The sequence below is a fragment of the Orcinus orca genome, chromosome 9, assembly GCF_937001465.1.
Source record: "Orcinus orca chromosome 9, mOrcOrc1.1, whole genome shotgun sequence".
Taxonomy (NCBI): Eukaryota; Metazoa; Chordata; class Mammalia; order Artiodactyla; family Delphinidae; genus Orcinus; species Orcinus orca.
Window position 1 is genome coordinate 5,175,424 of NC_064567.1, and position 12,056 is coordinate 5,187,479.

Below are 12,056 nucleotides of genomic sequence, written 5' to 3' on the forward strand. Positions count from 1 at the left end.
TTTTCAGTAGCTTCTGTTCTTGGTTAAGACTGTAGGTTGCATATGTACTTTCTTAGATTTTTTTTCTTTCAGGAATTTTATTCTTTATGTTTAAGACAAATTTATTTTTTTCCATTGAATAACCAGTTGTGGAAGCACCATTTAGTATTGGGTTGGCCCAAAAGTCCATTGGGTTTTTCTGTAAGAGTTGTGGAAAAACCCAAATGCACTTGTTGGCCAACCTAATAATGTATGTAACCCGTCATCTTAAACTGAGTTTTAGTGCCACCAAACTACTGTACGTTAAGTTTTCACGTGTGCCTGGGTCTATTTGGATTCTCTGTTCATTTCCACTGATCTTCTTGTCTCTTATACCAAACTGTATTCATCTCCATACAGATGCTTTCTATGTGTTCTAGTTTGTTCAGCTCTGAGTCTCATCTGGAATTGAACAGATAAATTGCATAAGTGGTTTTTTTCAGAAGTTAATTCAATTCGCATACCAAAATTTCTAACAACAGCACACCCTGTACTGTGTGCTCCCAGGTGGTGCTTGGTGAGGACCGAGTCTGGTGGGGATCTGGTCAGTTTTAGCTGAGAATACAGAAACTCAAATTATAATAATCCCTTATAGTTAGCCCTGTTTCTGTTCTGTAAGCTTATTGTTATGTCAGGTCCTTTTAGAAATTAGCCTGTTGAGTTGGTGGGATCTGGGAGTGATACTGCACACAAGATAGGAGAGCCAGTTAGGAGCAGTGCCCAGCCAGTCAGCAGTACCACTCTGTAAAAATGCCCTAAGAGTTTAGTGTCGAAAAGATACAAAGACAAGTAGGTGAGAAGATTGTCCAGTGTTCAGGGTTCAGGTGAGAGTGTGGTCAGTGAGAAGGTCAGGTGAGTTCAGGTGGGGTCTTCAGTGTGGCTTGGGTGGTACCTTTGTGCGAGAGAGGCTGCAGGCCAGTTGCCCCTGGAAGCCAAGTGGTTCTGAGGTGTGTACACGTGCGTTTCCTCAGGGGCTGGGCCTGTACGCCGCTCGGGACATCGAGAAGCACACCATGGTCATCGAGTACATCGGGACCATCATCCGGAATGAAGTCGCCAACAGAAAGGAGAAGCTTTACGAGTCCCAGGTGAGCGCGCACCCCTCCTGTGCCGTCCGACAGCTGCGGCGCAGGCCCGGATCGGACCGTCACGCTGGTGGGAGTGCAGTGTCGAACAGAGCCACGTCTGGATTTTTGTATTTTCTTCCTGTTTTTTCCGTCGGTCTTACTGTCAGCGAGGACGTGGCTGGATTGATGCGCCTGGCTTCACAGGCCACCTGCCAACGTGTTGGTTCCGTTCACAGCTTGTAGACGTCACCTGACGGGCTGGCGTGTTGTCCCCGCAAGTGTGACCGGGGTGCGTGTCGGCAAAAGTCCGGCTTTGCCCCCTCACATGGACGGGAACGCAGAGGGGTTTTTGACCTCTTTCTCTTTCAGAACCGAGGCGTGTACATGTTCCGCATGGACAACGACCACGTGATCGATGCCACGCTCACGGGAGGGCCTGCAAGGTGAGGGGGCTCTGAGCGGGAGGAGCGATGGGGAGGGGTGTGAGCGGGAGGTGCGATGGGTCAGTGCGCTCACTGGGGCCTTTCAGTCGTGGAGAAAAGTTTTATTTAAAATTGTATGTGTGGGACTTGCCCGGCGGTCCAGTGGTTAAGACTCTCCGCTGTCACTGCCAGGGCCCCAGGTTCAGACCTTGGTCGGGGAACTAAGATCCCACAAGCTGTGCAGCCAACAACAACAACAAAATGTGTATATTCTATTAATGGACAGATAGAAATGTAATTAGAAAAAGTTTTCCCTGTGAACTGAAAGGTGTTTTTTTAAAAGCTTCTTCCAAAGTCTTATAGTAAGTCGTTTCTGGAACGGCGGCTTGCAGGTACATCAACCACTCGTGCGCGCCGAACTGTGTGGCCGAGGTGGTGACTTTCGAGCGAGGACACAAGATCATCATCAGCTCCAGCAGGAGGATCCAGAAGGGAGAAGAGGTAAGCGCAGGGCCGCACCGTGCGGCCCCTCCCCGCGGGCGGCACTCGACTCCTCTGTGCACGTAATCCGCTCAGCGGTTTGCAGTCCTTCGCTGCTAGCAAGGCCCTCCTCCTGGAAGGTCAGCCTCGGCCACCCCGCACATCACGGTCCGACAGTCTTTGCCCTGCAGATTCCGCGTCCCCACGTCGCTCGTGTGAACGGGCTCCTCTCGACCCCCGTGCTGTCCGTTCGGCTCGGTGACCCTCTCTTTAAAATGATGCCCGTCGTCGAGCTCATGGCCGAGAATATCACGGGATTGGTGCCTCGTGGTCCCCGGGGTCATCGTGGCTCACGTGAGGTCACCCTGAGGCTGTAGGCGGCAAATCTGGGGGTCCCCGTGGCTGCTTTCACACTCAGGGCCAGTACAGGCTTACAGGCTTTCCTACCAACAGCTTCTTAGACAGTTTGGCGGTCTCGTTAGGTGTTCTTTCCCTTGCCCCACGGATCACTTCGGCCCAGCACGTCGCCTGTTAGGATTGTTATTAGTCTTGATCGCCTTGTTTACGTTTCCTGACTTTGTCACAATTGTGACGAGCACGCGTTTCGCCGTACGCTCCGTGCCTGGAATCGGGGTGTCCTGGGAAGCGGCTGCCACGCGGTGTGGGTTCCGTGGGGAACCTCCCCTGTTCAGGGAGGGAGGCGCCTGAGGCTCTTTTCTGGGTTTGAGCCCCCAGCCCTACGTGAACAGAGCTGTGAGATTATACTTGTATTTTTTGGTCCTCTTTTTGGAATGTGCTTTTTTCAAATCAAGAATTGACCCGAGGCCTATTTTGCACATCTCACCAACTTGAGTGAATTAGAGAAAGGATGTGAGGACCCCAGGGTGGTGTCACGGCGTGGGGACAGATGGAGGCTCTGTAGTCCCACGCCCTGCTCGCGCCCCTCCGGGTGGGCCGCGTAAGCCCTCCAGCCTGTACTTCGCCTTACGCACAAGGAGAAACAATTCCTCATGGAGTTCCTGTAAGAACTCAGTAAATACCGGTGTGTTCCCTTCTGGTGTAGAAGGGAAGTCTTTGCAAATAGTGTCCTAGGGTGTTTGATTCAGAGGGACCTTGGCCATGTCAGGTTTCTCAGGGGTCGGGGTCCCGGGGTGAGGCTTACACCGTGGGAATCACGCAGACCTCCGTCCACCCTGACAGCAGGGTTGATCTGAGATATTAACGATAATGCGGTTGCGCCTAAATAGAGCAACGTCTTTTAAATATTCTTGTACGTGAGGAAAGATGGAGGAGAAGGATGTTCTCAGGCAAGAGCGATTCATCTCTGCCCATCTCGTTGCCCCGTCCGGCAAGAAAGGGGCGGGGGATGGGGGGCTTGTCCCACCCAGGGCAGCGGGCCCGGCACCGCGGCGCGCAGTGTGGAGACACACCGGCTGCCCTCGCCGCCTCCGGCTTGGCCCCAGAATAGTGCCTCCCGCTTGCCTCGGGCCCCGCGGGATCCCCCGGAAGAGCACAGCCAGCGAGCTCCGCGACTTCCTCTTGAGGTTCCCCCACCTCCCCACCTGAGTCCCACGGCCCCTCGACGCGTCAGGGCTTCCTTTAATTCCGTCCGTCTGTGGGCTGGCTGTGCGCAGCAGGCAGAGGGAGGCCTTTCTCACACTGTGTCTTTGCTGTGGGCAGCTTTGCTATGACTATAAGTTTGACTTTGAGGACGACCAGCACAAGATCCCCTGTCACTGTGGCGCCGTGAACTGCCGGAAGTGGATGAACTGATGCGTTCCCCGCTGTCTCAGAGGGCGGCTCGTCCCTAGGAAGGAGCGATTCAACACAGCATTTGAATTTCGCAGACGGAAAGAGGTTTTTGTTTTCTGTTTTGTGGCTTTGTGGAAACTAGCTTCTGGGAGTCCTGATTTCCTCCGTGCTTTAGGTTAGAGGAGCACCGGAGAAAGCCGGCCGACGCAACTTTCCCGAAGTTGCTGAGGTTAAAGAATTACAGAATGGTCCAGCACTTTTTTTTTCTTTTCTTTCTTTTTTCTTTTTGAGGGTGGGTTTTGTTTCGTTATGCTTCTTTAGTCTCACTAAGGAGAAACTTTTACTGGGGCAAGAGCCGATGGCCGCCCTGCCCCGCCCCAGGGCAGAGGGCCTTCCTGTGAATGTAAGACTGAAATCACCAGCGAAAGGGAGACGTCCAAAGTGCTGGCCACCGCCTTATCTGAAAAAGGGGCAGGCCCTCTAATTTAAAAGTTTTTAAATAAAGTAGACACCACTGAACAAGGAATGTACTGAATGACTTCCTTAGGGATAGAGCTAAGGGATAATAACTTGCACTAAAATACATTTAAATACTTGATTCCATGAGTCAGTTTATTGTAGTTTTTGATTTCTGTAAAATAAGAGAAACTTTTTGTATTTATTATTGAATAAGTGAATGAAGCTATTTTTAAATAAAAGTTAGAAGAAAGCCAAGCTGCTGCTGTTACCTGCAAAACTAACAAACCCTGTTACTTTGTACAAATGTGTAAATATTTTGAGAAAAAATACAGTATAAAAATAGTTATTGACCAAATGCTACCAGGCTCTGCAGCAGCTCGGGTGCTTATAAAATGTTCATAGGGATGTTACAATATAATTTTGTTATTAAATATGCCATTATAATTATGTAATAACCAAAATTTCAACCTAGAGTGTTTGGGGTTTTTTGGAAACTACGGTCTGTTAGTACTTAATTGTTTTATACACCTTACTTCTCATAGAACAGAGTGTATGCTATGACTACAACTTTTATAGCCGTTTTGGTAATTTAAACTGATTTTTTCATATTATATTGTTGCATCCCTACTTCTTCAGTCAGGTTTTTTTGTGCTTACAATTTGTGATAACTGTGAATAACTGCTTAAAAATACCCCCAATGGAGGCTGAATTTTTCTTCAGCAGAAGTAGTTTTGATTAGAACTTTGTTTCAAGCCACAAAGAATCATGTAAACATACTAGGATCATGTAGCAGGAACTCTAATCTAACTCTCTAGTCTTCTATTTAACACAAAAATTTGAAAAAGGAAAAAAAAAAAAAGGAGAGATGTGACCATGCTTGCAGCTGCAGGACCCCGGCAGTAGGGTTTTGGAAGATGTAATTTTCAACTGTGTTTGTATGAACAGTTTGTTTACATTTCTTTAATAAAAAAACACACTGTTTTGTGTTTGCTTGTAGAAACTTAATCAGCATTTTGAACCAGGTTAGCTTTTTATTTTGTACTTAAAATTCTGGTACTGACACTTCACAGGCTAAGTATAAAATGAAGTTTTTGTGTGCACAACTCCAGTGGACTGTAAGCTGTTGGTATATTCAGTGACGCAGTTCTGAACTTGTAATGTATATGGCATGGTGTATTTTTATCTTACAGAATAAATCAATTGTATATATTTTTCTCTTGATAAATAGCTGTATGAAATTTGTTTCTTGAATATTTTTCTTCTCTTGTACAATATTCTGACATCCTACCAGTATTTGTCCTACCGGGTTTTCGTTTTGTTTTCTGTTCTGTATAATAGTATCTAATGTTGGCAAAAATTGAATTTTTTGAAGTATACAGAGTGTTATGGGTTTTGGAATTTGTGGACACAGATTTAGAAGATCACCATTTACAAATAAAATATTTTACATCTACAAAATGCTGCCTGAGTCTCTCTGTTGGCGCTCTGATCACAGCTTGGAAGCTGACGAGCACTTGAACTTCACCGACAGCCTGGCCCAACCTTTCAGAGTGACTGGTGTGTGGATGTGATCAACTTGGTTCTCTCCCTTTTCAGATGAAGAGTTTAGATGTAAGTTCTAAGGGGGCTGCTAAGAATTGAAACTGCTCAGAATCCCACACAGTTTCCTACAACAGCTTGTGCTTCATGAAGAGCCTAAAACAGCTTCTGCACTGCGTGACTTTACAGAAGGTCTCCAAGCCCCATCATCTGACCACTGCTTTTAAATGCCCGTCTGAAACGCCTCCCGTCTGTGAAGTTGTCCATCTGGATGCGGCTGGACACGGTCACGTCTGTGCCGGGCCGTAAAGCTCTTGCTCGGGGCGGCCTTTCCTTGGACCTCACGCTCGATTTCTCACCGTCCGACACACGAGGAAGGAAGCTTCAAGGCGTCGCCGCGCCAAGGCTCAGACGGGCAAGCGGGTGCTTCCGGCCGTCAGCTCTGCCGACCTGGATGGATCCGGCCTCCCAGGGAGAGGGGCGCGGGCCTGGGGCCGAGGAGAAGCGGAGCTCGCGAGTCTGCAGGAGGAAGCGGCATCGCGCAAAGCGTCTGTTGCACCAAAGCCCGGTGACAGGTGGCTGTCTCCGTAGGGCCAGCCGGTGCCTCAGACCCCAGGCGCCCCTTGCAGTGGGCCCTGCGGTGACACTGGGGCAGGAGCGGCCCCGTGGCCCCAGCTGTCAGCTGCCGCCGTTCCCTTGTTCTTTGACCACACACTCAACTCACCTACTCAGCGCCTGGAAGGACCAGAACGTGACACGGGTCCCTGCGTCACTGAGCTTGTAACCCGATGGGGACACAGACAAAGACAGGTGGTTCTTGAGCTGGCGATGGAGGAGGGAGGTGGGTGGGGGCCAGGAGAGGCCGCCCTGAGCAGCGAGGACTCAGGGCTGGCGGGACCCGTCCTGTTCCTGCCACGGTGGCTGGACCGGCACACGCCTCACCCGTGGTTCCTCAGGGTTCTCGAAACTTTCGTGATCTTCTGGACTGAGCCCACAGTCTCCTTGGTAGGAAGGGGGAAGAGCCCCTTCTCGCTGTTGTCGTGTCCCCCACTCCCGGTTCTCTGGGATCCCTGTCCCCCGGCGTGTGCACCCGAGCTGCCGGAGGCGGCGGGGGTCTCGCTGGGCTGCGTCTCTCTCTCCCAGGAGGGTGTGGCGTTTGCCGCGCCGATGCGGCCGAGGCCTCCGGGGTCAGGTTCATGGCTCTTCGCTGCGGCCCAGACCCCCCCCGCCCCCCGCCCCGGGCAGGCTCCCGACTGGGCTTCTCACGTTCTCTCACTGCAGGTCAGGGTTCGCGTATTTGAAGACTTCCTTATGGCCCCAGAAGTTCTTTTAACCCGGTTCTTATCGCAGCCACTGAGGTGGGAAGCGTCTCCCCTGTGTTTCTTTGGCTACGACCGTCACCTGCTTTGCTCCATGAAAGTCCCAGCAGGCGCGGCACCCGCTGGCCCTCTGCTCCCCCACCCCCATCCCACCGCCGCTGGCCGCGCGGCGCTCCCAGGCCTCTGTCGTCAGCCGGCTTGCCCTCTGCAGCCCCATCCAAACCTCCCCCTCCTCCACGCGGTGACAACTTCCCAAGCATCTGCCTCCTTCGCTCCAAAGCCAGGGACGGTCGGCAGCCCTGTCACTATTACAGCAGCTTCTGTGACCAGAAAAGCTACACTTCCAAGACTTGGTGTTTAGCTGCTTCTTCCCCAGAGCTGGTCCGCCAAGATTTCCTAACCCTGGAGGTGGTGGCACCGATAGGCACCAACCATCTAGCTGTCCTCTGGGGCCTCACCTGCAGGACAAAGCGACCTGCCGCCTCCTGCTCCGGACACGTGTGTTCAGGCCCCTGTGCGGTCCGCCTAGACCGCTCCCCCAGAAAGCCCTCCCCGCCCCCGTGAGCGCCGCATACACGCAGAGCTTTAGTCTTTACTTGACAGTCTCACCAGCTGAGATCAGTCTTTGAGGGCAGGGACTGGCACTTTCAGCCCGAAGGAGGAGAAAGAAGAGCAGGTGTGTGGGTTCCTCACCTCTCCCTCCCCACCCCCGGCTTCCACTGGGGCCCAGCTGACCCCCTCCTCCCCCCAGCACAGGCACAGTGTGCTCGCTGACCCCCTGCCCCCAGCAGCCCCTCCAGCCCAGAGAGGGGCTTCCAGCTCCTGGAACCCAGCTGACAGAGGAACAGAGATGGTCAATTTCTGAAACAAAGTGATACATTACTCTTGGCGGTGTAGATTAATACCTGTGTAAAAATATTTGACGTTTTGTAATTAAAATACCCTTATTTTTATTTAATAAAAAATGTTTGTGTTGGGATAACGGAATCACTAGATGTCAGACCTAGAGATCGTGTAGCTCAGTGGTTTTCAATATTTTTAAGCAACAGAACATTTACAAAATTATTTAGACCTTTATTCTAAGTAGTATTTGCACGTGGTGAAAATTCAAAATGTACCAGAAAGCACATAGTAAAAGCTAGGTCTCCTCTATGCCGTGTCTCTCAGCCAGTTTCCCCACCCACTGGAAACCACTGCTACTGTTTTCCTGCAGATCCGTCCAGAAATATTTTATGTGTATTCAAGCACATTCACCCACAGACACACACACATGTATAAAATGTCCATGTTTATCCTTAAAAACAAAAGGAGGGAGGGGTACAACAACCAAAACAACAAAACTAGAAGATGTTTAGGTCGTTGACAATTTTTCCTCATGAATAATGCTGTGATGGACATCTACAGGTATGTACCTCAAGTAAACTGCATTATAGCAATTTACTGGACTTTTAAATAAATGTTTTATTTGGGGATAATTTTAGATTTACAGAAAAGTTGCAAAGATAATACGGAGGGTTCCCAAATACCCCTTGTCCCGTCTCCCCTAATGTTAATATTTTATAGAACATTCTTTTGGTCGAAATGAAGAGATTAACCTTGGTGCGTTCCTATTAAGTAAACTACATACGTTGTTCAGATTTCACCAGTGTTTTCAGTCACGTCCTTTTTCTGTTCCAGGACCCCATCCAGGCCACCACACTGCATTTGGTCACCGTGTCTCTTTGGTCCCCTCTGGTGACAGTGTCTCAGGTTGGCCTTGCTTTTCATGACCTTGACAGTTCTGATTTGACTGTTTCATTCCTCATCATGTTCACGTTTTCCTTTAAAACTTTCAGCACGTTTTTATAAGAGCTATTTTTAATAACCGTTGAATGCTAATTCTAGCATCTCTTTCATTTCTGGGTCTCTAGTTAACTGATTGTTCTTTTTTCTCCTGCTGACACAGGTCGCGTTTTCTTGCCTTTTCCACGTCTAGTGATTTTTGCTGGATTCCAGAGTCTGCGCTTCCACACTGAAGGCTGCACGGTGTTGTGTTCTCATTCTGGCAGCAGCTAAGCTGCTTCAGCGTTGGTCCCTCCTTTTGAAGCTGCTCTCCAGGCATCCTTAGGATGAGCCTTAACTAGGCCTCACTGCTGAGGCCTGGCCCTTTGGGGGAACATACGGATGCCCCTGTTACTCAGCGCCGTGTCTTGGCTGCGGTGATCTCTGGAAGTGGTTCAGTTCATAGCTTCCCAGGACTCGTTCTCTCCTTGGAACGTGTTCTCAGCTCAGCCTCGTGGGGTCACGATGACCTGTGAACAGTGATGTGGCCGGACTCAAGCAGAGACCCTTTCTCTGTGTGCTCCCTCCGGCCCTACATTCTGTGCTGCAAATTCTGGCCCCGTTGGCCTCCCCGAGCTGTTCTCTGTCTCAGTTCAGGGCGGAAAGCTGGGATGAGGCGAGGCTCACCTTGTTCCCTGGACACTGTCCTGCAGTCCTGTGATCCCGTGTTTGAAAAGAGTCGTATTCTGTATCTTTTCCTACTTTTCTAGTTGTTTACCCCAGGAGGACAAGCCCAGACCCCACAGATGTAGTAATTTTCTCATTTCTTTCTGATCAAATTTTTTCCTTCTCATCAAATTCTGTTTTCTTTAAAGGCATTATTTACTATATTTCTTCACCCCTGCTGTGTTCCTTTTATTCATTTCTGAAATTTCTTTTAATTTCAGAATTTTGCTTGAGTTCTGTCATCTGTGAGTTTTCAAATTCTGCTTTATGTTGTCATTTCACGCGACTTACGTCTTCTAGTTCGTTTTGAACGAGTGTTACAGTTTTGATGGATTCTGGGAGCCTGTCTTCCTGGTGTGCTTTCATTCTTTCTTCCACACGTCACCTCAGCTTTTTCCCCTACTTGATGCAGTGGTCGTAGGACCGGGGCTGCAAGTACAAAGACTGTCGACAGGGATGTTTTCTAACTATGCTTTTTGTTTTTGTTTCTGTTGTATCCTTTATGTCAGAATTCCTAAGGGCCTGAAGGGACAGGATGTGCCCTCACCCCCATGTGGCAAGACGGGGGCTAACAGTGAATGCAGCTTTATTGCCTGGTGCTGAAGCCAGCCCGCTCGTTCTGCACACTGGGTAACCGGACCCTCTCTGAATGGGAGTGGACTGAGGGGCAAGGACTTCCCAGACTAGTATTGCTTCCTGCAGTGTAGACCAGCACAGTGACCGAACTGAATGTCCGTCCCTTCTAAAGGTGGGAAAAGTTTGGGTATAAATGAAAACAAGGGAAAACAGTAGCCGAGGGTAAAGGAGTGAATAAAGGGTTATGTGATGGGAATCTAATATTTCATTAGCACCTTGAGAGATGGTACCAGATGCCTCAAAGGCGGAAGCCATATATGGCTGGGACCACTCCTGCTTTTGGAACCTGACTGGACTGAATAGAAGCCTGCAAACCCGAGTGGCCTCACCCTGGGAGATTCTCATACGATATGACGACGGACTGGATGGTTGCTAAGGACTGAATGGTCCAGTAACGTGCCATGCCTTTCGGCTTCTATGGTTGTTTTGCTACTGGGGATCCACGCTCGAAGACCGGGGGGTAAACTGCGCTACTGCGATTTGTAATCGATGCATTTTTGGTCTCTGTCCCCATTTCTGGCAGACATCTCCTGAAAGCCTTGGAATAACGTGGATGATGAGAACAACGAAGGTGTCTTCCGTTGTGCGTGAACAGCGTGGTAGCGGCTGCCGGGAGTGCCTGGCCGCCGCCTCCGCAGCCACGTTTGAGCTGTCCTTTTTCTCCGTTGGACCGCTCCCACACAATTTTTATTCTACTCCCAGCGGTTTCTCCCCAGTCTGGGGCCCTGACCTGGAAAGAAGCCGTGGCGGGAAGTTTCCAGAGTTCAGAGGCACTGGGGCGCGTGGGCCGCCTGCGCTGCTCCCGGCTTAGCTGCTGCGCTCAGACTCACCACCGTGTTTCCAGCTGATACCTGTTCCCGATTTCGGTCTCTTTCGTGCTGGGATCCACCAGGTGCTCTGTTGCTGCTGCTTCCTTTTGCTTTCTGTCTGTCATGTGCGTGGCAATAACACAGGGCTTACAGCTGTTAGTTTGTTTCCCTACCCACTTTATTTTAGAGACGGTGAGGCTACCTTGTCACCTCGTTAGTTTGAAAACGTTATCCTCGGGTCTTTGGTTTGGCCGTGTAGCTGCTCTGACTGTACGTGGGTGTCGACTGGGGGAACATCTGAAAGCTGTGCTGCAACGGCTTCTCTGCCATCTCAGAACCCACGTCAGTCTTTTAGCCATTTTAATGGGTGTGAAGTGGTATCTGACTGTGGCTTTACTTTGCATTTCCCTGATAACTGTGACATTTAACACCTTTTCACAGGCTGAGCCATTTTCTACATCTTTGGTGAAGCGTCTATTCAAGTATTTTGTCCATTTTTTAAATTGGTTTAAATTAATTGAATTTTAAGCACTTTATACACTCTGGGTACTAGTCTGTGGTTTACCTTTTTGTTTTCTCAGTGGTGTCTTGAGCAGAAGCTTTTAATTTTGATGAAGTCCAATTCATTCATCTTTGACGACTACTTCTTGCAGTGAGTAATCTTTGCCTCCCCTAAAGTTATGAAGGTATTCTTCGTTTTCCTCTAAAAGCTGTATAGTTTTCTTTTTTCTATTTAGATCTATGACCACCTTGAAGTAATTTTTGTGTGTGGTATAAGGTAGGGGTCAAGGTTCATTTCTGTCCATAGGGATATAAAATTCTTCCAGCACCATTTGTTGTAAAGATTGTTTTTCCCCACTGGGTTTTGGTTCCTTTGCTGAAAATCAATTGCCCATGTATGTGTGGGTCTATTTTTGTTCCACCAATCAATTCTTTATCTGTAAGTCATTATCACGGTCCGTCTTGAATTGGTGCACGTGCTCCAACTTTGTTCTTTACAAAATTACTTTGGCCACTCTTAGTCCTGTGCGCTTGCATATAACTCTAAATTTGAAAATTAGATTGTCA

At 49.2% G+C, this 12,056-nt stretch overlaps 1 protein-coding gene across 19 annotated transcripts in view; it reads left to right on the forward strand.

The window, feature by feature from the left end:
* The window catches only part of KMT2C (lysine methyltransferase 2C), a 288,150-nt gene extending 282,494 nt beyond the window's left edge, over positions 1–5,656 (forward strand). For all 19 annotated transcript variants that reach the window (XM_033408301.2, XM_033408303.2, XM_033408308.2 and 16 more), the window contains 4 exons: positions 990–1,106; positions 1,455–1,528; positions 1,900–2,008; positions 3,668–5,656. In XM_033408301.2, the coding sequence (XP_033264192.2) occupies positions 990–1,106; positions 1,455–1,528; positions 1,900–2,008; positions 3,668–3,760 (393 nt within the window). In that variant the 3' untranslated portion in view covers positions 3,761–5,656. The remainder of the gene's footprint in view (positions 1–989; positions 1,107–1,454; positions 1,529–1,899; positions 2,009–3,667) is intronic.
* The last annotated feature ends 6,400 nt before the right edge of the window (positions 5,657–12,056 follow it).